This window comes from Cygnus olor, chromosome Z (genome assembly GCF_009769625.2).
Source record: "Cygnus olor isolate bCygOlo1 chromosome Z, bCygOlo1.pri.v2, whole genome shotgun sequence".
Taxonomy (NCBI): domain Eukaryota; kingdom Metazoa; phylum Chordata; class Aves; order Anseriformes; family Anatidae; genus Cygnus; species Cygnus olor.
The window spans coordinates 36,418,477-36,444,426 of NC_049198.1; the positions used below are offsets into that span (position 1 = coordinate 36,418,477).

General features: G+C 40.9%; 1 protein-coding gene across 3 annotated transcripts in view; it reads left to right on the forward strand.

The window, feature by feature from the left end:
• Positions 1–7,776: 7,776 nt before the first annotated feature.
• The window catches only part of FOCAD (focadhesin), a 114,993-nt gene continuing 96,819 nt past the window's right edge, over positions 7,777–25,950 (forward strand). Inside the window, exons 1-6 of one of the 3 annotated variants that reach the window (XM_040540119.1) lie at positions 7,777–7,894; positions 13,519–13,628; positions 14,062–14,150; positions 17,287–17,361; positions 18,839–18,993; positions 24,115–24,219. In XM_040540119.1, coding sequence (XP_040396053.1) covers positions 14,094–14,150; positions 17,287–17,361; positions 18,839–18,993; positions 24,115–24,219 — 392 coding nt within the window. In that variant the 5' untranslated portion in view covers positions 7,777–7,894; positions 13,519–13,628; positions 14,062–14,093. Of the gene's footprint in view, positions 7,895–8,159; positions 8,493–12,277; positions 12,403–13,518; positions 13,629–14,061; positions 14,151–17,286; positions 17,362–18,838; positions 18,994–24,114; positions 24,220–25,950 lie in introns of those variants that run through there. The other 2 variants (XM_040540120.1, XM_040540118.1) reach the window with 2 other exon arrangements.

Below are 25,950 nucleotides of genomic sequence, written 5' to 3' on the forward strand. Positions count from 1 at the left end.
TCCTTTAATCCTTCTCAGGTCTTGCTCTGCTGCATTGTACATGTGAAAGAACACAGTTTGCTGTTTTGACATCACTTGTACCCCAGTCTTATGCCTTGGTTTGCTACAGCTGGCAATCTTTTATCTTGGTTGCAGAATAGGGATTAGAATATATAGACTATATTTCCATCGAATATGGGAACACCTTACTGATCAAAGTGTTCCCATAATATGAAATATGTTTTCAAAATTACAGCTTCAGGGGACTTCAGAAACTTATGGGAATGTAAAAGTTGGCAGGGAGGATATCAAGAATTTGCAGAAATATCTTCAAAACGCTTGGCTGTTTAAAGATGTTACATGCTTTTGAAAGTCACTGCTCAGGTTTCGATTTCCCACATGCATTCTGGTGTCCAAATAAAGATACTTCAGAATTATTAATAGTCAACAAATGAGCATCCAGAAGACATGCTATCTTGTAACTTTGATCAACCCATATTACAAATCAACACTGAGATTTTAACTTCATGTTTGTGTAAGTATGCACATGGAACATCAATTCTTACTTCAAAGTACTATTCTAGCTTTCTGGAAAGACATTTAATGTTCTTTCTAAAAATCAGATCCAACAAATCATTGTTAAGAATGTAGCTAAGCTTACCTGAATCACTCTTGCCAATGTCAAGCTGTATTCACCCTAGTGTCAACCCCTGGTCTACACCACTGCAGACTGGCCTCCAACTAGACTTTCCAAAGATCACAAACCTTTGAGTTTAGCAGTTCAGCCAACTTTCAGTACACCTCAGTCTCTACTTATCTGGTCCATAATCTCCAGTTTGTGAGAGTGTTATGGGAGTCAGGCATTGGAAGGGGTGCCCAGGGAGGTGGTGGTGTCACCATCCCTGGGGGTGTTCAAGGAAAGGTTGGACGTGGTGCTTAGGGACATGGTTTAGTGGGTGACATTGGTAGTAGGGGCATGGTTGGACCAGATGATCTTGGAGGTCTTTTCCAACCATAATGATTCTGTGATTCTACTGAAAACTTTTATTGAAATTAGTAGTGGGATGGCCCATGCATGTTTGGCTGAAAAAGAAATTCAGAATCAGGATATTTTAAATGTAGCTTACAAGATGACAAGTGCATTTCCTTGGGGCCAAACTCTCCGTAGATTCCACTATGCACTCCCAAAGCCACTGGCAGCTTTACAGACAGGAATACTGGAAGCAAACTAGAGTTTTTCAAGAATAAGAGACCACAAAATGCAGAAAGGAAATCTATAAAGTGAAACTGCACAGTATTAAAAACTTCTTGGATTCCCTTTGTTTTAGCCACAGTCACGTCTTACCCACTTAAATCTACTTGCAATTGTCATTCTTATATGCTCAAAACCAAAATCAGATTAATAAATCAGTAAATGTTTAAATTCTAGAATATTGCTCAGCCAGATAAATGACTTAGTAATACTCAGGCACGCTACTCAAATACAAGGGCGAGGGCAAGTAACACTGACGGAGTAGACAGAAAATTTCACCATGCAACCATGTAGCAGGTGTCAGGTCCCCTTCCCCTGGGGAGGAGGACACATACAAGAACCGGATCTTTAATATATAATAAATTATGGAAATACTCTGTAGTGGTAGGTCAGGTGTAGATGCTCATTCAGTCATCTCCCAAGCAATATCAAATGATGACAGGATTCATGAAGAAAAATTCCCGGTGCGCATGAAACTAAGAAGTATCACATCTTTGCCAACAAGACCTTGAAATATGCCCCTACACATAAGTATAACTGCCTTGAGGGCTTATTAGATGTTTTTGGAGCAACTAACCAAAAGTAAGGGATGAAATATGTGATTCGGCATCCATTTTATAGGCATATCTGAACTAAAAACTACGAATATATGTATTACAATTCACATTAGGTAAGTCACGAGAACTAAATCCAATAAAAAAATCAGATGAGAAAAGGCAATTTAGGTTATATTTGTTTATTTTTTATTTTTAGAGAAAATCTTGACATATTTAGGATTTAATACCCCAAATCTTGGCACTCTCAGCCAGTCACTACAATCAATGGGAAACTGAAATGCTCCAGTGTTAGAGGTTAGCCTTTGCCAAGAATTAGTCTCAAACTTTCTACATCACTCTTCAACAAAACAAAAGATGGATGATTATATGCATCCAAGCTCTTTTGCAGTTCTTGCTTGCACTACCACAAAGAGAATTTTTATGTATGTAACTTTAAGGTTCTGGAAGGCATTTCAAACCTAACCTTGTGAGCTAAAGAGCACTCCCTGGCAGGTGTTAAGCACCTTCAACTCTCATTAATCTCAACAGGCTGGAGGATACAAATTAGGAACTTCCAGTTCAATTCTACCCTCATTCTACATGCTGAATTTTCATGTAAGTCCATGGAAGCTGTGCGTGTGTGTTGTGATGGCTCTTCATAACTGACTACAGTTTGCAGTAGAAACTGCTGCATCTAAAAGTTTAATGTGTTTTAAATCAGCCTTATTCTTAGTATTAGATGATTAGGCCCATTTGCTAAAACTGTGTTTTATTACCAGGCCTAAGAGATTTTAAATAAATGCATCTTAATAATAGCAAGCTTTGCTGCTGTTGATTTCTAAACTGGGACTTTCCTTACTCCTTTTTTTTTTTTTTTTTTTCATTTTTAAAGACAGAATTATTTTCTGGCATATATGAAATGTGATACAAGAAATGAGGTATGCAGATTGGGCCATTATCAGTGTTGTGACTGTATGATTTTCATTTGGACAATATTCTTCGCTGGGAGATCTCACAGCACATTAAAAAGCAGCCAGGAGAACCTTCTGGCAGTTCTTGAAGGGTGCTGCTGGCACATCACCCCTCATGGGATGACTGTCCCCTGATAAAACGACCCAGAAAATCATAGAAAAAGTGTAACTGGAGCCAATGACTCCTGTGCAGTTTCTCTCCCTGGAACAGAATTCACAGGCCAGTGAGTAGGGCAGTTTTCATGGATTCACTGACCTTCACAACGTCTCTTGTCTCAGGAACTGAAGGGTGGCAATCCTGTTTGGGAGCCAAATCCAACCTGAGTTCTATTTTAATTGTTTTTTTTTTGTATAACAGATAGGCCACATTAAGACTGTCAGGAAACAATGTTGGCGACACCTCCCAGAGGCGTCAAATTTCTTCCAAATATGACTAGCAAACACAGATTTGGCAGCATAATCTGCAGTGGGTATAAGCGGCTTTGAATCGAACCCAATTATAACTCTGGCACGGATGCTGCCCTAATGACTCCCTAGTATTTCTTTTATCTTAATGGAAGACCTTGGAAGCTAAGGATGTCACTCAAAGGAAGGAACTACAGAAAATATATCTCAGTTTAAAGCCAGGCTCCAGAAGACATGAAAGTTGGAAGACAATCAAAAAAATCAAATCAAATAAAAATCACTATTCATGAATTTAAGTATGTCCATTAAAGGATCTTGTGCTTTGTTTCTTTTTCTGAGATCCAGGTATAGAAAAAAAAATGTTATTAAAACAGATAGAGACCATAGGACCGTAAATGGCTCCATATGGATTAGATAGATCCCCTTTGTCTCAAGCCAAAAATGACTTGCTGGAGCTAACAAAAGCCCTTTGCTAGAGTGTTTGGGTTATGTATATTCTTACATTTAATACCATGATTCATTAATGTCCTCAGCTGACTTACAGGAAACTCAGGATTTTGAAACAGTGCTGGGAATTAGGCGACAGAGTTAATGAATCCAGAGAACGAATGTGGTATTACTGATATCATGAACCAAGCATGAAGCCACTCTGGTGATCTGCTTCTCAAAGATAGATGCTTCTCAGTATAAACAGAATTAGACCTTTCAGCACCAAAAAATAAAAGGATATTTACTCCTTTCCTCTTCAGAGATGTCTTTGCAATTTTATTCCAATTGAAAACCACTTTGGCCAGTGCTCATTTGGGCAATAGCAGACTTTTATTTAGTACTGTACTAAGACCAGGGGTCTCCGCTCTTGGGAATAAAACAGCGCTGAAACACGGACAGAGAAGTTTCCTTGGTTAATATGCTACTGGGATACAATTTACCAGTCTAGGCAAGCTCTGCAAAGTGGCAGATTCAAAAACAGAAAAGCTGGTTATGCAAAAGGCTACAAAGCAACACCAACAAAAAATAATCTTTACAGTGGTAAGTAAAATAAATGGGAAGCAAAACAGCAGAGCACACCAAAGGCATCCACAATCCCATTGCAAGACTGTATCCGACTGCAGCTGGGACTCACCCACTGTCTGCCCCAGCAGCATGTAAGGCAAGAACCTGATGAGGTGTATTGGGAGCACTGCAGAAGACAGTGCATCTGAGGAGTTAGTGACCTTGAAGAGGCCACGTCTGCTCTACTGGGCCTTATACTTTGGGTTGAAGAAGGCTGCATATTACTATATATTCTGTAATTTACAACGTTGTTGGGAAAGGTGATGGGTACGTGGAAGGTGTCCCTGCTCATGGCAGAGGGGTTGGAATTAGATGATCTTTAAGGTCTCTTCCAACCCCAACCATTCTGTGATTCTACGTGAATTAAGGAGTGGAATGCAGTGATCCTGACCAGAGACCACTGTACATTGGTAAGTCGGTGAGCCGCGTAACATCTGGCCTCAGTAGGTGCAGACCTGTGCTGTGCTGCATGTTCAACATGGCCTTTAGACCCGCCTTGTGCTGCACAGGTCCCCTGGCCAAAGGACAACCTCAGCCAGCCCATTGTACCATAGAAGCCTGAAGGCAGCTCCCAGTTGGTGCCAGTGACTGTCACCTGCACGGCGTTGCCCTTACCTCAAGCACAGCAGAAAGTTCTCACGCAAACAATTGCTTTGAGCATAGCTGTTTTCTTGAAAGAATACTATATAATAGCTTCAACAACCAAAAAGGAGGAACTCCTCTCCATAGATGGGATTTGTGCAGTGCCCTGCAGGTAAATCCATCTCAGACTTGAATCTGCATGAATGCAGAATTTCTACCGTCTGAAGGGATGTGAGATTACTTCCTATCTGTATTCCTCTTTTTATTCTATATTATTAAAACAACTATTTTATTAAGCCATCTGTTGTTGGTTGTTCCATACGGAGAGGCAAAAAGAGCCCCACAATGTCTCTGCCTGCTATTTGGCCCCCCACGCAGTGGCAGCGAACTTGAGTGCCCTCTTCCACAGGAAAAATGCTTGGCAATGCAACCCCTTCACAGAGACAAACTTACTGTGATGGGGCAAACCCACATTAAAATTCCCACAACTTAATCTGGTCCGCACATAAAGGCCTGAAATCGTTCAAGAAAGTCAAGTCCATTATGCCTTTTTTCTGTTTTTAGGAAAACTAGCAATGTCCAAAATTATTACTTGGTCCACTGTACAGGCTTTTCACTGTCTGCTCAGATTTTATTTCTCAAGCCTGACTAAATAATAAAGACTTCCTAAGTACACACCTTGAATGTTGTACATCCATTTATACTTACTTATAAAACACCATTAAATGTTTTTTTTTTTTAAACATATTTAAGATTCAAGGATTTCATAGACCAATTTAACAGGCTTTGGGTCTAGTTGTCATTTATACTACTGACACAACAGAGTACCAGAAGGCATAAATCAGGGCCATGAATGTCCTGCCGTGATGCAAGAACTAAATGGAGAAAATGAGAACTGAAGCATCACACGTTCTAAGCAAACAGAACAATAACGAACCAACTGGTCAATGGTGAGATGCTCCCCGCACGAGGCAGAAAGGAGGAAATGGGAGGAGGAGACTGAATGATTTTTGATTCATGCCATTGCTAAAGGTTACCTGGAGACAGACTGAAATGTACCCACTGTGAAAGGGCCTACACAACCTTTCAGGTGATCTTGGGGTATGGCAGTTTCAGCAGCAAGGTAAGTTGTGAGCCCATTGTGGGCTCAGTATAACAAGCCCAAATCCACACTACAAATAATTGTACACACCACTTGCAAAAAAAAAAAAAAAAAAATTACTGTGAAGTCACGTAGACAAAACAAAAGTCTACACAACCTAAGGCATCTGACTGATCTTCATTGTGCATGTACACACGTAGGCAGCTCAGGAAAATATAGTTTTGTCCTCTGGGTGCCTTTTGGGCTTTTTCTAGCTCTTGAAGCATCAGTATGTGCATTCCCACCAGTTCCATAGGACAGGACCTTTGGGATTCTGGAAAACTGTGTATAGCTTTTATTGGTGAACCTGGTCTCAATAAATTAAGATTCTAAACAATGCTTATCTAAGCAACTGTTTAAAAATTGGATAGACTTACTTACATTTACTTCTGTTTCACGTTTGTTGGCATTTTACTACCTTCAACTCAAACCAATTTGCAGTACATACCCTTGAGTTACTTTGCAGAATAATATAGTCCTTTCCAAAATAACTTCTCTCAAAGCATTTGTGATTTTTGCTTTTTCTTACGAAAATTCTAGAGAAATTCATTTTGATGTTATTAATGACATGTCTTGCAGAAGTTTCCTGTTGCTTCCATGTTGAGGAATAAAGTGCTGTTTTGTGTTTAAATAGCAATCTTAACTGAGAATACAACCCCTCAGCTGTCTTAGCTGTGTGGAGCTTTCAACTTGTTAGTAACACTGCGGTTGCCAAAACCCATCACAGCGGAGCTTAAACTAAGCCATTCTTCTCTCTGAGGTCTGGAAGGATCTGTAAATGAGAAAGGTGTCTAAAAAAGGAAACAGGAAAACATTTTTTCTTCATGTCCAGTCTCTTCCTGATTTCTGCATAGCATTCTGATCATTGTTCCTCTCAAACCGTTTAGAAGGTTGAAGAGACTCATTCTGCAGTAATTTTGAATCTGTTGAAGATGTTAATTTCCATGTTTAGAGAACGTATCACGAACTCCCTTACCCTTTTCAACCCGAGAAATCTTATTGTTTCTGTGTAAGTTTATTATTGTTGTTATTATATTGTTGTTATTATTGTTTATTGTTGTCTTACTGTTTCTGTGTAAAACTTATTGTTTCTGTGTAAGTCTTTGGAGTTAAGCCTGCATTTAACTTTGGATTGACAGGCACCAACCTACCAGAAGACTGGCAGAATTCACGCTCCCTGGTAGAATTCAAGAATTCACTCCACCATGTCCCACGCAAAATCCTGGACCCGCAGTGCCTATGTGGGCCAGTGCCTGGGCCGGGGGCCAAGCTCTGTTGATGCAGCTTCTTGGGGAAGCTCCCTGGGGAAGCCATCTTGCCCTTGAGGTGCCACCACCATGGGTCAGCCGTGAGGCATTGTGGCGGTGAGGTGTCATGGTGGTGAGGCATCGTGGTGGCTTGGCACCGTCCCACTACGACATTTCTTCTCAGAAAGCGCAGTCAGGCATTGGAACAGGTTGCCCAAGGAGGTGGTGGCATCACCGTCCCTGGGGGTGTTCAAGGAAAGGTTGGACGTGGTGCTTAGGGACATGGTTTAGTGGGTGACATTGGTGGTAGGGGGACGGTTGGACCAGATGATCTTGGAGGTCTTTCCAACGCCAGTGACTCTACGATTCTGTGACAGCACTGTGTGAAAACAAGACAGATTTACCTGACTGCGAGCAGTACCGGGCAGTGCCTGCACAGGGCGCGGTGCTGCCGATGAGTGCCGCCCATCCAGGCACCCACGGGTCCCGACACTTTCCGTGGCGACCTTTACGCACCGAGCCACCATCCCTCGCCCCCCGCAGCCCCTTGCTGCCCCAACCTCCCTCCCCTCAAGGCGGGGCGGGCACCACCCCGAGCCGGGGCGCAGGCGCCGGCCGCCGCGCAGCCGCCGTCGGCCGCCGGGGCTGTCGCCGCCGCACGCTGCCGGGCCCCGCCGCCGGGAGCTGGCCGGTACCGGGCACCGGGTGCCGGGGCCGGGCCGGGCGAGGTGAGCTGAGCTGAGGTGGGGTGAGGAAGCGGGAGGGGGCCGGGGCGGTGCAGGCACGGCCGTGGGCAGGCGCGGAGTCGTGGCGGCTGCCGCCGTTACTCAGCGCTTTACGGTGAACGAGCGACCCGAAACAAGAGCAGGGAGCCCCGACGAGTAAATTCGAGAAGCCGTGAAGTGCTGCGTGCCCGCCTTTGTGCTGTCTTTGGCTGTTAGCGGGTGTGTGGGGGACCGAATTTTGTCTCCTTTGCTCCTGCGGCCGGCTGGCAGACGTGTGCTGCCTCTGAGTGCCTGAGGCCTTACAGGGCACGGGACAGGATATGGGGCTGGTGCTGCCAAACCCGCCCCAGCTTAAATCCTGCAACGTTAGTGACTGTTGGAGCTGTTTTCATTCAGACGACTCGCTCTTCATTACTCTGGGCCTTTACACATGACTGTAATAACACATTGGGATGTAGTTCTGCAGCTCATCCTTGTCTTCCCGCAGTGCGAGCAGGCCCACCCTGCTGCCAAGGGTCAGTGTGCGCTAGGTATCGCAGGAGCCAGCACGACCAGCACGGCAGGACCAGCACGGCCAGGTTTTCTGAGGCTTTCCTCTGGTGTAAGCGCTGTGGACGTGGCACGTGTGAGCAGGGGCAGTGTTTGACAGTATGCACGTGTGTCCTCGTGCTCTGGCTTGGGAGGAACACCAGTTTGGGTCGTGAGTCCTTAATAATAAGCAAAACGCACTAAATGTGGTCTGAGTGACGGTTAACTGCATTTTGTTGTTTAGTTTAGCTTAACTTGTAATAAAGACTTTTAGCAAACTGACATGGGCCAGATCTGAAGGTGTGATACCAAGGTAACCCTGCTCTGGCTCGGCTGCACTAGTACTGCTTGTACTTAGCATTAGCATTTTCATACTGATTATGTTGGGGACCCCAGAGTTGGACCTGATGATCCTGGTGGGTCCCTTCCAACTCGGATATTCAGTGATTCTCTGTTAGGAAAACAAAGCAGGAGTCCCTTTGCCTATTCATGTCTTTTTTTTTTTTTGTCTTTTTTTTTTTCTTTCATTAGTTCATTTGTGTGTTTGTGTCTGTGTGTTGGAGACACACTGGTGGGTGTTTTACCTGGTTGATGGTGTAAAGTGTCTCTTCAGCAATGCTGATAGGAGAAAAACAACTTAGGCCAAACAAACAAAAAAACACCTCAGGACAAGCAAAATGTAATTAGTTACAACTTAGCAAGGTAGGCTGCTGACCTACACAGGGAAAGTTTGGGGGATACTTAGTGGCCACTGTATCGCACCCAGCTGAGACCAGCTGTTTTGGCATGGTCCTTTGTAGCCTGTTAGGAGAGGGTTGCTCTAACAATCTGCAAGGTAGTTATTCCCTTTCGTAGCATTCCTGTATTATTATTAATATTTTATTATTTTTTTTTTTTTTTCTGGAGACAGGGAAATGAGAAAGATTGGCTCCCATTGAACCTGTTCTGGATATGGATGGATTTGTTTCATGGTGTTGATGCTTCCTTTGCAAGGGTTGTGTTTTGTATAATGCTAAAAATCCGTGTCAGCTGTAACATGGGGAAAACAATGCTACAGGAGTTGTTCATGTTCAAAGAGATTCTGCTAGGTGTTTTTTGAGAAGCAGCACTGTCCCAAAGGTTGTAGGCTAGGGTAGAACTTGTAAGTGCTTTTCAGGGCTGTTTCTGATAGGCCGTAGAGACTTCTGTCAACTATCATGAGCCTGGCCCTCCTTATTTTTGTGGCAGAAGCCTGATAAAAATAGGAAACACTCTTTGCGGTTGCTTTTCCAGTTGTTGGGATTATTGTGTGGCAGTTATGCCATTCATGGGAGAGGAAGGAGTTGCACAAAAAACTGATACTTAGTCCTGTCTATAAAAGTGGCTTGGCATGCTGACAAGAGTGGGCAGTAACCATTTTTCCCAAAAGGTGAGGAAGCAGTTGCTCAAATTTTTTTTTATTAATAGCAAGTGCTCACCAAATTAAAGTATGGAAACTGAAGTATGGAAGAAACCTTACCTTCTTGCTTTACTTCTTTATTTTCACAGCGTTTGTCTTGACCTAATCTTGATAGCTTTTAGATCTTCAGTGACAAAAAGCAAGGCACTAGCTTAAGAAAAAAGGCTTTTTGGCAGTAGTGGAGGTGTTTTTCTGTTTGTTTTTAATTAACTCTAGGTTTAGGTAGTGCTGAAGTTCCATTTTATAAATCATGAATGGAAGTGTCTGCAGCAAGATTTTGTCTGCCTTTGGCTCTTCAGTTACTATCTACAGCAGCTGTTCTTCTCCTAAATGTGTTCTTCTTTTTGTCTTGTTATGTCATCACTCTCAGCATGCATAAATTATTGTGTGACATTTCTGTGAGGGTTTTCTTGTAATGGGAAAACTGGAAATGATACGTGGAGAAGTGGGATATAAATGAATAAAAGTCATGCTGGGAAGGTGTGCCTGATTCAAGAGCATATTTAGCAGTTCCTAACCATTTTCTGATTAAAGTCTTGAACTGCTAAGTTTGGTTAACTACCAAATGCTAACAAATATATAATAAAAATGCCTCTCTTCCAAAGCTTTCAAAGGATAGTAGCCACTAACTTTTGACTGGGTCCTACTTCCTTATGATTTTCCTTTTTGGATCATTTCTAAATTTACTAAAAGGTTAACCTGTCAACTTCTTGCCTCTTGTCAGAACGGTGAGATGTCAATGATACTAAGACAACACTGCAGGTGATGATCTTCCATCATCTGTTTATTTAGGGGTGCAAAGTCAGCAGAAGGGAATTAGGTGTTCCAAGTAATGCACAGTGAGAAGAAAGGCTTCTTTTTGTGGAGGTGAATAACTATGAAATCATACGCATAGGTTAGTTGGACCGTAAAATAGCATTTCATGTATATGTTGTACTAGTGTGAAATAATAGCACTCAAGTAACAGCCTGGTTACAAAGAGACATTCTATTAAGTATGTCCGGGAGATGAAAAACTTTCTGGTTTTTGTGCCTGTGCAAAATAAAAAAAAATCTTGGGGAGTAAAATAAAGCAATTTGTTAAAAATAAGCTTTATTTTGTTCTTTTTGTTCACAGTACTTGAACATTAAATGTTACAGCCTTCATATATTTTATGATTTCTAATTCTTGTGTGATTTCTTAAAAAAAAAAAAAAAAAAAAAAGCCCTTCAGCTTAGTATTAAGCCTGTAAGCAATTCCATGCCTGCTCAACAGTGTCTTTCAGAATGGGCAGGTGTGCTTTGTTGAACGGTGATGTTACTGTGATGCTTGAAGTTCTCTTTGTAGTTAATGGTGATAGCACTAGATTTCTAGCTTGTCAGGTCTCTAAATACTACGTGTTTCTGATATGCCTTCCAAAAATGCCATTAAGAGTTGGATGCACTGGATTCCTGCATTTTCCACAATGTTTTACAATTGCGTTGCCATCTAAGTTTTGCAGTAGTGCGCAGGGTGTCATCTTTATTTTTGATTCACCAGTTTCCCATTTACAAAATTCAGATCAGAAACTATGCAAATATTTGTTCAGCTGGGGATGTGACTTTATTCCTCTTTCTACAGTGAGATTGCATTTCCGTGTGCTACCTTTAGCTGTAAATGGCTAGAGCCCAGCAACTGGGATGGGGAAGGCGAGTAGCAGAGTACAGACCCTGAACTTCAGGAGAGCAGATTTTGATGTATTCAAGGTCATGTGGGTAGGATCCTGTGGGAGGTAGCACTGCAGGGTAAAGGAGCTCGGGACAGCTGGCAGAGCTGTAAGCATAGTGTCCTTCAGGAGCAAGAAGGGATGATGCTAATGTTCAAGAGACCAACCAGATGTACTGGGAGGCTGAAGAGGGAGCTCCAGTGTGAAACGAGCAGTATGCAGGAGGGAGAAGCAGGCACAGGCTACGAAGGCACGGTTTAGAAATATTGCTTGGTCATACGGAGATGCTGTCAGAGAAACCAAGGCTGAGCTGGAGTTGAAAGTTGCACAGGACATCAGGAGCAGCAAGAGGAGCCCCCAGGGTCACACTCATAGTAAATGACTGACCAAGGGAAAGCAGGACATTTTTATAATGCTAAAAGAGCTGGTTGAGGCCCTTGTGAAGTTGCTCTTCTTAACCTTTAAAAGGGGTGGAAGTTAGGGGAGCTCAGCAACCTGGAGAACTATAGCCATGTCAGCCTCACTTCAGTCTATGGGAAGGTCACTCAGTGTGCTCCTGGAACACATTTTTGGGGATGTGAAGGAGGAGAAGGATCCAGGGAACCATAGTCTAGTCAGCATCATTTCGGTCACTGGGAACGTTAGGCAGTATGCCCTTGTAGAAACCATTTTTAAATGCAGGAAGGAGACGGTGACTGCATGCAGTCAGCATGGATTTACCAAGGACAGATCATGCTCCCATGACCAACCTCATTGCTTTCTCTAATGAAGTTACTGGTGCTGTGAACAAGCAGGATGTTGTACGCTGTACCAAGACCTTTGAAAATGTCTTCTGTTGTCTCCCTATCACCAGTTTGTGAGGTATGTCCTGGGTAAGTGGGTAGCATGTTTGGTGGAAAACTGGCTAGGCAGCTGGGCCCAAGGGGTGCAAAGTGCACCAGGCTGTCCAGCGATGCTGCCCCGCAGAGATCAGCTGGGGGGCCCGGTACTGCTGACTGTCTTCATTAATGGTCTGGGCGATGGGGTGGAGTGCACTCCATGGCTTTGTGGCTGACGTCAAATTGCAGGGAGCATTCGAAGAACTGGTAAGCAGGCTGTTTTTCGGAAGGACCTGGACAGTTTGGAGAAGTGGGCTGACAGGAACATTTGGCAATTCAGCATGGTGCAGTACAGGGTCCTGCATCTGGAATGGAGCAATCCCATACACTGATACAGGCAGTGGCTGACTAGGAAGCAGGTCTACAGAAAAGGCCCTGGGGCACTTGGTCTTAGCAGATGCCGAGTTGAACATGAGTCAGCAGTGCAGGGTAGCGGCATGGAAGGCTGGCTTCATCTCAGAGTGTGTTAGTAAGAATGTGACGTCTGTGACCGTGATTGTTCCTCTCTATCAGGTACTTGTGAGACAGCATCGTGAGTGCTATATCCAGATTTAGGTGCCCCAGCACAAGAAGGACACTGGGCTACATCCAGTAGAGGCCATCAGGATGGTCAGGGAGCTGGAGCACAAAGCATACAAGGGGAGGCTAAAACAGCTGAGCCCTTTCAGCTTAACTTCAGATGTTGTTTCTTTAGCTGCTTAAATGCCAGGAATTTTATATTCATTGAGATGGTAAATATTATTTTTCAGTTTTATTGCTGTGAATGGAATTTGTTGCGGCACATCATGCGTTTGCATGTTTCCAGATTGTTTGATACAGTCTTTTGGAAAATTGGTGGCAGTATTCTGAATGCATTGCACCAATAGCATGTCTTGAAATTGGAATAGAGTGCATGCATATTTTATCTTGGTTCTTATTGCTAAGCGTTAAAATTAGCTTTTTAGCAAGTGCTAGGTTTTTGTATTTTTTCTAAAAAAGCTATTCAAAGCTACTGAAGGTGTGTTTACAACGAACTGAAATATTTTAATGTTTGCAATTTTTCATCAATGTCAGTGGTGTGCAACCAGGTAAACTGAGTTCTGATTTCTCTCCGATTTAGGTTCCTGTGTGCTTGCAGGTGTCTGCATACTCCAACTTCTAGAGAACTCTGGAAAGTTTTTTTTCAAGTCTTCCAGCTCCTAACTACAGTTACTATTTAAAGTCTTACAGGTGGGTTTTTTGTTTTACTTCTGTTTTTGCATGAAATACTTGAAAAATATATGGAGGTTTTTGCATTTTAAATAATATTTTAGAAACAGAACACTCCTGAGCTGTCCCATTATTAAGTCAATGAAGTTAATGCCCTTGAGGGCATTCTTAAGTATATGCTCTCAGAGTACACATGTGGAACTGTGGAACCATGCAGAACTGTGTATTTGCTTCATCTTTAAGAAATATTGATCACCCATTCTTCACACGAGAGCACTAAGTATTCAGCATTTCCTGGGTTTAAGCCATAAAACAAAGTAATGTGGTATGCTTAGGGGGAAGAAAAAGATGTAATGCTTACACCTGCTGTTATGTGTAAACGAACACCTGAGCAAATTTTCTGGCAAATAGCAAACATAGTCCCAAACACATTTTTTTTTAATCTCTGTTGCAGAGTATGATTTAGTGTCACATGACATAGCCAAAATGTCAGACGACATCAAGAAGAGGTTTGAATTTCCTAATGCAGTTATTCAGTCACAGGTAATTTTTATTTTTTAAAACATTAAATAAATTGCATTGTCTGTAGAAACCTTTGTTTCATGTCCTGCTGCCTGGCTCTCAGAAGGTGGTAAGAATGAGTTTTTATCTGCAAGGCCAGAAAACCATAAAAGTAGGTTATTTTCAAGTGTTCTGGGTGTCTCAGCCTGGAGAAGAGAAGGCTCTGGGAAGACCTTACTAGTGGCCTTCCAGTACCTAAAGGGTGCTTAGAGGAAAGCTGGGGAGGGGCTCTTTGTCAGGGAGTGGAGTGATAGGACAAGGGGGAATGGTCTTAAACTAAAAGGGGAGAGATTTAGATCAGAGGTTGGGAGTAAATTCTTCACTCAGAGGGTGATAAGGCACGGGAACTGGTTCCCCAGAGCAGCTGTGGATGCCCCATCCCTGGAGGTGTTCAAGACCAGGTTGGACGAGGAGGCCCTGGGCAACCTGATTTAGTGGGTGACATCCCTGCCCATGGCAGGGAGGTTGGAACTAGATGATCTTTAAGGTCCCTTCCAACCCAAAGCATTCTGTGATTGTATGACATATTTTTCTCCTGTCTGATGAGAACTGATGTTGAATTACTGCAGTCTTGTGTCCTCAATAACTGTGCAGTTCCGCTGTCATCAGCAGACCAAAATGCCGTTATTTTCAGCTCTTTCTGTTGGCTTCTGATCATATCCACCTATAACTTTCTAATTTAAATCAAGTGTTTACCATAGTATTTTTGGTGGACAGCAAGGAAGAAAGTAGTAAGTTTTGTTATTAAGTCTATTGCTTAATAGACCTATTACATCTATTTTTCAGTAGATCTTTACAGTTTCAATCATTTCTCATTTCAGTATTTTAGATCCTTCCCTTTAGCTCTAGAATCAGAGCTAGCTTCCCGCATTATCTGCTTCTTCCTATTTTATTTTGAATTCAGGATTAAATTTGCAGCCAATTATTTGATGGATTTAGTTGATGTGAATTCAGACTGGGCAACATGGTTCCTCTGCCTTTTCAGTTTAGTTGAGGTTGCATTGATTTACAGTGATTGAGTTTGAAAGAGAGACAAAGAAGTCCACTTGCAAACAGATTAGCTTTCAGGGACATACCTTCTTCACTTAATTGCCAGAGTTCATCTTCAGTCTAGCAAAGTGCCTTGTACTGCAGATGAGTTCATGTTGTCTAGCCTTGGTGAGTAGGACTCGGTATCTTTTAACCAGTTTTCAGAACTTCCTTTGGTATAAGTATTGCTGGTATTTCTTGGTTTTTCACTACTGCTGTCTCTTGGTTTATCGCTACAGCTGTTCATCATTAAGGAGTTTGTGCTGTGCTTTGGTCATTTCTCTAGCTTGCACTTCTATTCTTTGACTGCTCAAAAGCACACCATAATCTTCCAGCTGTCATCAGACATCTGCTCTGCAAAGCATGTAGCCTGCACAGACAAAAGATCAGCAAAGTGATGGACTTGAGCAGTTTTCTGGGACAAAAACTTTTACTGATAAATCAAGTTCCTGGAATGTAATGGGCTAATCTTTGTTTTGACTTTTCTGTATATATACTGTACTCCACGTGTACTCTCTCTCTATATATATGTACTCCAAAAGGCTCTTTCTGTTAATAACCTTTTTTTTCCCCAGTGTAATAAAAGTGGTTTTAAGGATGCAGGTGTGAATTCATTTTCTGAAGTTCCTTATGAGCAGGAAAAAGAAAAATAATAGAAGATTTGCTTGTTAAGTTCTCTAAGAAAAGATCTAATTTACCTGGGGAGCATGTTGTTGCTTTTGCAATGGGATAGCTGCAGCAAAACAAAGATGTGACTTCGTTCTACTTACTCACTTTGTTTTCACAACAGTAAGATTCTTGGATAATAAAGCATTCTCTTAGTAAATAATTATTTTTTTTTTTAGTCAAATATATCAGAGTACGTATCAAAACCTTTGAAAGGCATAGTCCCTGTAGTCTACGAAGGCTTATAGTGACATTGTTTGTGGAAATGTGACCTGCTCTCTTGGAGTTTGTCATGTCAGGCTAGCAGCTAGCATCTAAAGGAGGTGTAAATAAATCCTGAAAGGAGAAAAAACCTGGAATCATTTAAAATCTCTGTTTGTCTTTCTATACGCTAGTGAAATAGAAATGTTACTGATGTTTTTGTTTTTTGTTTTGTTTTTTTCATCTTGGCTTCCTAGTTCACTTTTTTCCCAAAAGTAAATATCAGTGCTTACTGCAGGAGAGCAGATGCAGCTGTTATTCTGGGTACATTGATAATCTGCAACATTTTTATTTGCTTACTATGAAAAGATGTCTTTCTGTCTGTCTTAGAAAAGCTTGTCTGTGTAGCTGTATCAATGATTATGAAGCAAGACAGAATAAAGCATTAGAGAGAAAACAAAAGTCGAGATCCAAACACCCTGAAGCATTTGAAATTTATTTAAGGTTTAAGTCTATATTTACATTTTAAAGGCAGTTTGAGGAAATCAGATATTTCTTCTATTGAAATAGAATGAGAAATTTATTTTCTTACTGCTCAAATGAACAAACACTGTTTTTAGAATTGAAGCCCTGGTCTCAAGAACATTTTTGTGGAGAACCTTGAAAATTTAAATGAGTATTGTTCATGATTTCTTCACCACAGAATAGCTTTATGAGGAATACAGTTAAATCCAAATGTCTTGTTTAAAGTGAATGAAACATTTCTGGCAGTAGGTGTGCTGTAGGGTATGTAAAGGGCTTAAGCTATGAGGCTATGTTCATCGTCAGTGTTTTGCTAAACCTGTGCTGCAGAAGTTTCTTACATGTGTTCTCTTGTTTCTTCTCTTGCTTCTAATACCTTGTATAGTAAAGGATATACAAATGGTCAGTGCTGCAAAGTACACTGAGATCTGTGCAGTGGTGGAGCTGTAAATGTCTGTTACAGTTGATACGTTAAAATACCTGCAATTCCTGAGGATATACCTAATAGTAATCTTGTAAGATGTAAAAAGTATGGCAGTATTAGGGGGTTATTTGACTCTGAGATGTATTTTATCTTCCATACTAGTATAAGTACGGTGTTTCAAATCATGATCATAGGCAACAGAAGTATAAATTCTTCCTACCAGTGGGGTGAAAAATAATGTTTCATGTGTGTGTGCTTTTTACTTATCTCTTTTAGGCTGTGGGTCATCTGATTGCTGCAGTACTGAAAGAAAATGTTTCTTCAGGGAAGATCAAGCAGGCATCTCACCAGGTATGTGCCATTCTTCAACTTCTTTATTTTCTATACATAGATGCTTACATTTTTCTGTGGATTTCTATTCTGTAATTTCAAGAAACCCTAAGTAAGTTAAGTAAAGTATGTTGGAAGTAAAGTATGTTGGCAATACGTGTCTGGGCATACAGGTGGTGGCAAAGTCTTCTGGATTAGAAGGCAGAAGCCTAAATTTTGCCAAATAGCAACATCTAGGTATGCTCAATTGAAGGAAGTTTTGTTTAAGTTTATTTACATTACCAGAAGTGAAGTGTCACGTGGGGAGATAATGCCATTTGAGTAAAAAAAAAAAAAAAAAAAAAAAATTACGTCAGAATAGGTATTTCATAAAGAATATCCTTTCACGTGGCTGTACTGGTGTTTTCTTTCATATTAGCTACGTAAAGCTCACATTTCTTTGAGAGAACATGGTGGGTCTGTCTTCTTAAGTGAGAGATGTGAAATGCTGGTGTCACAGCAGTGTAGGAGAGGTCTTAGGTAAGGTTTCCTCCATTTTGTCCTCACCAGAAGCTGATTTGTACAGAAATGAGCAGGAAAAAAGCCTGTGGATTTTTCATTCTAGTCTGAACTATTAACAACACCCCCTAGGCCCAAACAAGCAAACCCAAAATCAAACCTGAAAGGAGCTGAGTTTTGATGTGACGGAGTGTTTGAGGTACATAGTTTCTCCAACAGTAGCTCCTACAAATTCCTGAGCATTGTCGTATTCCTAAGTGACATTATGTCTTGAGCTAAAAGCTGACTCTTCCCTTCTGCTGCCCCATGAAGTTATTGAACTGAAACATAGCAACACCTTTTAAAACAGTAAGAAATAGAAGATGGTTCCCCTTAATATTATATGCTCATTTTTTTAGAAGGATTTTGCAGTATTCAGTTGATTAAAAACGTTTATTTTCCTTGTTTCTCCATTCAGAAACCACAAAGTTAGTAAACCAACTCATAAATGAAAATTTATCATCAAAACAGACAGTGGGTTTAGTGAATAATGCCAAATCTTTGTCCTTACTAGCAAATGAAGAGAACTGAAGGCTTCGCTTGGTGAATAAAGGCGACTTACCTCTATAGCTGTTTGCATGCCTGCCTCTAGTTGTTTGCACAACACCCTGCTATAGACACTGCTTGACGTAGCAGTTCCTGAGATGTCTCTACAAGTTAATTTTTCAAGGAAAGTAAAATGGATGCTAGCTTACTTGCACAGCTGAAAAATACTTCCACCTTATTCTTTTTTGAAAGAGTCCTGTCCATACTGAGAATATAGGTAATTTTGGACAGGAAACATGGGAATCATCCTGAGGAAGCCCTTTTTAGGTGAAGAACCTGTATCCCAGCTTCTCTTTGTGATCTCTAAGACTTCAGGGGAAGCTGTTGAGCAGGTTTTTACTTAAAAGTGTGTTTGAAATGAAAAGAGAAATCAATGTCAGCCTTTTTATTGCTCATCTCATACTTCTGATTTCAGACTCCTGCTCTGAACTTGCTCTGGGAGAAGTGCTGCAGTGAGAATGTTGCTTTGAGAACAGCCTGCTCCGAGGGGTTGGTGGCACTTGTTGCAGAGAACCATGCCGAGCTCAACTATGTTCTTCATGGAGCTCTCAACCTAATTCCCTCAGCAAGGTAGCGTTTGTTTACTTGATTTTGTGCCTTTTGTCAACTTGTCGTCAGTCTTTGCTTTTTCCTTGAAAATCCAGTAGAAGAGGAGTTGCTCTGTGAATGACTGTATTTTCAAAGAGGCTGTGGCATTGAGGGCTGACTGTGCCCTGCCCTTCTGTATTGCTTTCATCTTAGCAGTGACTGTGTGGGTTTGACTCTGAAGGAAGAATTTATAGTCTATCCTCTGCATGTTATGGAAACTGGTAGAATTTTAGGCTAATGCTTTGAACTTGAAACTGGAGAACCTCAGAAGTCATGGCATTGCCTGGTTTGTTGTGTGTACCATGGGGAGAAAAATGGCAGTAACTTGCATAATGATAAGAGGTGGAGGAATAACTTCCTAATCAGCCTGTCCAAATAACTGATTATTCATATGGAACTGCCATTAGGTTCTGGGTAGGAATTACAGATGATGGGTTTTGTTTCCATGTCCGCTAAAAAAGAAATCACTTTACCTAACTTCACAGCTATTTCCTCTTACAAAACTCTGCAAGTATAATGCCTACATCTCACACTGTAGTTCTGAGATAGCTGGCCTGTCCAACATACTGGGAGAATGCAGCTGTTGTGAGGGAAAAAGGAACTGTGCGTTAAACTTAGAAATGGAAAGTCAAAAATGTTAGGGAAAGTGTTTTCACTCAACTCTCCCAACCTTATAAAGTTGACTTTGTGTCTCTTCTGACTTTTGGAAGATAACTGGATTTCTGCACTAAGCCTTCTCGTCCTCTTTCTAGAGAATGCTAGTGTCATTTTTAGCCGAACCTTCTAACTGGTGCTTCACCTGTGGTGCATTATGCTGGTGAGCTCAGCACAGAGGTTGCAGAAACCATGCTATTCAAGTTTTTCACTCCTTCTTGCCTCAAAGAATCAGTTCTAGGCTGAGATTTCTCTTGATCAGTCTGAGCCAAAGGTGAGTTTAGGTGTGAGTAAACTGCAGTGAAATCCTGAAGAAATCACGTGTTTAGGAAAAAAAAAAAAAGACTCCTTCTGTCCTTGTGACTTAGTTGTTGTTGGTTGAGGTTGGATTACTCCTAGGATCTTGCTGTGGTGAAGCTGACTGTGCTCAGTTTACAGTAGTTGGTTACAGATTCCTAGGAAAGGTTTTGTAAGTACATTTTTATAGTATGAATAATTTCTGTAATCCACTGTCCTCCAAAGGACCTTCAATCTGGGGTCAAGGGAGCAATCTGCATTGTTAACAAAGAAGCAAAAGCACCTGTGCTATAGACTGTGAGAATCTGAACACTGAGACATAATGAAACTTTCCCTTCAATTTAGCTGTGGCTTGTGGACAAAAAAATATTGAAATCGTGATCCACGAAGAGTTGTTGCAGTATCAGCAGTACATGGGGAAGTTAAATATTAATACCATTTTTACATAAGGAAAAAAAGTGAGTGTAAATCAGGATATTTTAGACTGAGCTAACCTTAGAAATAAAAGTAGAGTTCAAATGTTAAAAAAGCTCTGCCCCATTTCCACGCCATTCTTAGTTTTTTTTTTTTCCATGTGGTAAACCAACTTAAATGGTTAGTTGCTATGGTAAGTGCTGGTAGATTACCTAGGAACCCTTTATATGCATACTTTTGGCATTTCTTTCCTCAAGCTGCCACAGTTCAAACCACATCCACTATGGACTGCAAAGTAGGGTTTATCCCAAACATAGAAGTCTTTGCGTTTAAAATGTCTGCAGCCTCAGTAGCTTATTAAATTGATGGTTTGTGCTTGGTTCATTTCAGTACTGATGCTTTTTATTCTCTTGACTATTTTAAGTCTTAGTCTGCTGTTCCATCTTATTCCCAGCCAAATTTTCATCCAGGTTTGCTCTGGGGCTTTGCACTGCTGTGTGCACAGTGTCTTTAAAAGAACATATATATGAGATTAGCAGCCAGCAGAAAGGCACGCGCAACTGCCGAGCACCTGTCAGTGCTGGATGGAGTTAAGTAAATGTTTTATTGGCAAAGGCTGTTGATGTGTTCTTTCTTCTTTTCCTTATGTTATGGAGAATTTAGCAGGGGCTTAGTATACATGGTGTTTTTTATTTTGTCAGGTGTATCAAATTCTGCATGCTACAAAGATATTTGTGCTGTCAGAGGCGCACATCCAGTGCTTGTCTGTGTAAACTTTTTATGTGGTTCACACTATCTGCTCATTATACAAATGAGAAGCTATTCTTTGGTGCATTGTTGTCGGTTAGACTCAATATTCAGTTTCCTCTGATGCCTTTAAAATCTAAACCTGATGGAATGTTGTATGTGTGTTTGGGTGTGTGTATATGTATATGCATGCATACTTTTTTGTGTGTATACACATACATCAAATACAAAAATACGTGTACATAAGTACATTTATACATACACACATGATTTTACTTTGTTTTTCACATTGATCTCCAGCTTCCTGTGTTTTGATTCAGCAAAACGGCTGTCCTCTGCTCGTAGGAATCATCACAGTCCTTTCTGTTGTAGCAGAGGGAAAAACTGGCCTGTATTCAATTACAGATCATCATAAATAATCAAATCATTCTACTAGAAACCTGTGAAACAATGGATTATTGTACTCTACAAGAAATTGTCAGAAGGATTTTTGTGTATATATGTTCTTTGAATGTTTTTGTCACCTGAGCATGTATGCTTGTAGGGAAATTCTTGCAATATGTCATGCCAATGTGCTGTTTGAGTTCAGGAGTGGCGTGCAAAGCCTAAAGCAGGCGTTTGTGTCCCCCCACCCCACCCTCCATCAGGGAATTCAGGCCAGCAGTACTGGAATATCAGAACAGTCAAGCTTCTTTTCTTACTGTTTTTATATTTTCTGTGCTGAATAGTTACTCTGTTGAAGCTGGGGGACGTGCCAGCAGATTTACTTTTAAATGGCTCAGAGGTTGTTGTTCTGTTTCTCCCTGTTGCTGTCCAAAAGATCCCTCTACCTGCTCCCCTACGTGCATTAGGCTGGATGCGTTGGGATCTGGAGACCTGCTCCTCTCCTTTCTTTTTGTTGCTTGGCAACAGATTTCTGCATAACCTCATATTTTCGTGTATGGTTGGATTTCAGTGTTTCAAGAGGCAGGTGTCATGGCAGCCAGTAATTTTAATGATTACTGGCACATTTTGTAACTGATCCATTTTCGGAAGAAAGAAGGAAAACAGGAGCACATTCTGTCTGTTTTGATTGGGGTCATTGTTTTCCAGCACTATTGGCAAGAGTATGAAAGGCACAGAAGAGTGCGTATACTTCTTTGTCTGTGTCTGGTATATGAATCTAAACTTTTATTGGTGGGATATCCACTGTGGGAATCTCCAGATGTTCCCTATCATACCTTACCAACTTATGGAAGAGTCTGTCTGCAGGTGGTGTTAAATTCAGTTAAGATCTGGCAGTTAGAAGTGATGTTTGTCCGTTTTCTTCGTGAATTTTAGGTTTTGATTTTATAATCACATGATCCTTTGCATTTTCAATTTGTGAATCTGCAGTAAAGTACTTGCAAATATCAAGCCTTGATGTTTGTTTGTGATTACATGTTGTTAACCCATGTTTTTGAGCTGATGATGGTCCATCCAGTGTGTGCAAACTCCAGTCTTTTAACAGTGCTCATATGAGGTCTCAGTGGCCTTTGATGTAAATTCCTTATACTTGTTCAGATTTTTTTGATATCACTTCAAAGTCTGAATGTACATAGATCAATCCATAATTTAGGGAGGTTTTTATGGAGCACACTGCATTCTGTGCCAAACAGTTAATGTTACTGTATCTCAGTTTGTTCATCTGCTAAGTGAGAATGATGGTTTCTGTCCGCCCTGCGAGAGGCTTGCATGAATTCTGCATAACTTCTTGTTTCCAGCTGGCCATTCAGGGAGTTCCTGCAGTATTACATTCACTGATGGAGAAGTGGAGTTACAGATAAATCTGTGTTTTCCCTGCTAGGAAGGAAAGACGGGAAATAGTAAATCAAACCAAAAAAACCCTCTAGCCTTCAATTCTTTTTTCCTTCTGTGTTTTGCCATATATGACAGAATCAACTTTTTATCTTTGTCAGGTGGTGATCTTTTATAATAGTATATTGTGTTAGCTCTTCCTGTTCGTTTTGCTTCTGCTAAAGGGAGGAATAAATGTGTTTTAGTGATATGAGTAGTGATCTATCTAATAGATTTTTAGGGGATGATGTTTAAACTGTATAGCGTTTTCTAGATGAACAGTCCAAGAATCAGTCATGACTTTTTTTCCTCTCTGTCTCCATTTTCATCTTATAATGAATGATTTGTTATAGAATCCAATCTATTTTCTAAAACAGGGATTGGTTTGGATTTGGTGTGGTCTGGTTTGAAAGGTGTGGAACACTTGACTATGAAGAAGCAAACAAAATTTTGAAGATTGTCCTCACAAGCTCAGCCAAGCTGTTTCAACCTCTAGAATTGTTAAGGTCCTTACTGCATGTTCAGGAGAGCTTTTATTCCCCCTTGTGTGGACTTTATTACCTTCATTAACATTTTCCTTGGAAAATGGGGGAAATCCTATCAAACTTTCAGAAATACTTGCTGCGTTTTCACTGAAAGTGTACTTAACATAGGCAGAGGGAGATAAAATTGTTGTACATAACATTCTCTTGAAATCCGAAGTCAGCATAAACTAGATATCTCAAGTGTTTTTTATGAGAACATAAGTTTCAGTGTAGGGTATTTGGGTGATTTCTCTTGTGGTCAGAGGCATGGTGGAAATTTCTGTGTACCATGCTGAATATTTGCCTATGTGCTTGTATTCAGAGAATAGCTGTTTTTAGGTTTTAACGTGCTAACAGTACCAATGTCCATGAAGCTGGGGACAGCACGTGTGCTTGTCAGATTGGGTGGAAAGAAACCATCAAAGGTGTTAATTGATGCACTAATTGTTGTCTCTGCTATTTTGTTCATTTTGTGAAAAGAAAAATAAAGATGTGTGGATACACAACCTGTCCAAAATTGTGTAGACGGGTGTGCAGAGGTCCATAAGGAAAATTCAGGGCTTCTTGACTGTCAGTTGTATTCCTCCTCTTACAAAAGAATCAACTAACTTGGATCAATACCTGATAGTAATTTATTTCTTTTTGTCAACAGGAATGTGCATGGTTTAGTAAAAACTATTTGGAAATTACTACAGATTCAAGCTGTACAACTGGGAAGAGACGGAGATGAGGCTGTTCAGAATCTGTATGGAATCAGGTTAGTTTCACATTGGTTTATTTAGGTGCCTAACAACTTCTTGTTTGATTTCCAGAAACAAACCCCACAAATGTTAATACTGGCTTTCAGTCCTTTTATTTGTTATTTATCTTGGTAATTTTGGTCCTGCTAACCAATTCTGACCAAATTTGATAGAGTAGTGGGTATACAAGAAAGTTAAGTATTACATATTTCTTGGGTGAGTCGCAGGACGGGTGACTGGGTAGAACTCAACCTAGCTGACAAAAAGGCTTTGTTTTTGAGCTCAGCCTTTATCACCTTCATAAATGCTTAGCTGTGGGGGAAGATGTTATTCAAAGTTCCCACCTGTAGAAAAACTCAATGACATAAAGTAGTCATGTCTTGGAAAAAAGTTATTGATAATTAACAGTCCTCGTGATACAAATCATTAATAGAATTGTATTATTAATGGAATAATTTGTCACAGCCATCACTTCACATGCTTAACCTATATTGTAAAAATCCTTAATACACAGAGAACCAGTGTTATTTCAGAAGTAGTCTATTCATTCCTCTGGGTGAGCAGCAACAAATGAGACAGTTTTACCATTAAGGGGGAAGGCTTCCATGAAACAATTTAAGTTCGTGAGGATATCTGATGGTCATGGTGTAATTGTCTGAGATGATTCTTTGCTGCTTTTTTTAACCCAGCTCTGGAATTCCTTTAAGGTCTTAGGCATATCTGAGTGTCTCGTTAGGATAAGTATGGAGTATATCTGAGCTTTTTTCTTCTCACAAAATACTGAAACAAAACATGCTTTAGTTAAAAGTTCCATGCGAACTCATCACCTTCAGGGAACTCATGAATAACTTAGAACAGCATATTCTTCATTTCCATGAACAAGCAATGCACCCTTGCGGCAAAGAAGGCTTATAGCAGCCGGGGATGCATAAGGAAGAGGGTTGCCAGCAGGCTGACAGAAGTGATCCTCCCCTCTGCTCAACCATGGTGAAGGACATCTGAGTGCTGGGTCTACTGCTTACCTGTCAGCACAAGAAAAGATAGAGACTTACTGGAGACACTCCAAAAAAGGACCACAAAGATGGTGGAGGGACTGGTGCATCTTTCATATAAGCAGGGGCTGAGAGAACTGGGACTGTTCAGTCTGGACAAGAGAAGGCTCAAGGGGACTTTATCTATGTGTATAAATACCTGATGGAAGGGAACGAAGAAGAGTTACCTGGACAGCCATGTCTATTGACAGGAAAAGAGGCAATGGGCACAAATTGGAACTCAGCTGTTTCCATATGAACTCAAGAAAATACTTTTTTTTTTTTGACTGTGCAAGTGCAAGTGATCAATGCACTGGAGCAGGTTGCTTAGGAGGATGTGGAGTCTCTGTCCTTGGAGATGATCAAAGTTCTGGGAAGCCTTCTCTAGCTGACTCTGCTTGAGCAGATGGGTTGGACTAGGTAATCTCAGGATGTCCCTTCTAACTTAAACAGTTCTCTGATTCTGTGATATTTGGTTGAAAGTTTTAAGGAGTTTAATAGTAGAGAGATAAGACAACCACCAGAAGCTCAAGAGGGGCAATGGCAACAGGAAGGCTGTATGAGAAAAAGAACAAATAAATACTGGGACTTATGCATACTCCGTAGCTTGATGATTGCCAATGGTCCTTTTATGTTAGATAGACTGGGGGCCACTTTCCTCTACCTATTTTTCCAGCTTTGTTTCTGCTATCAAAGTGAGGTTACTAAATGCTTTTA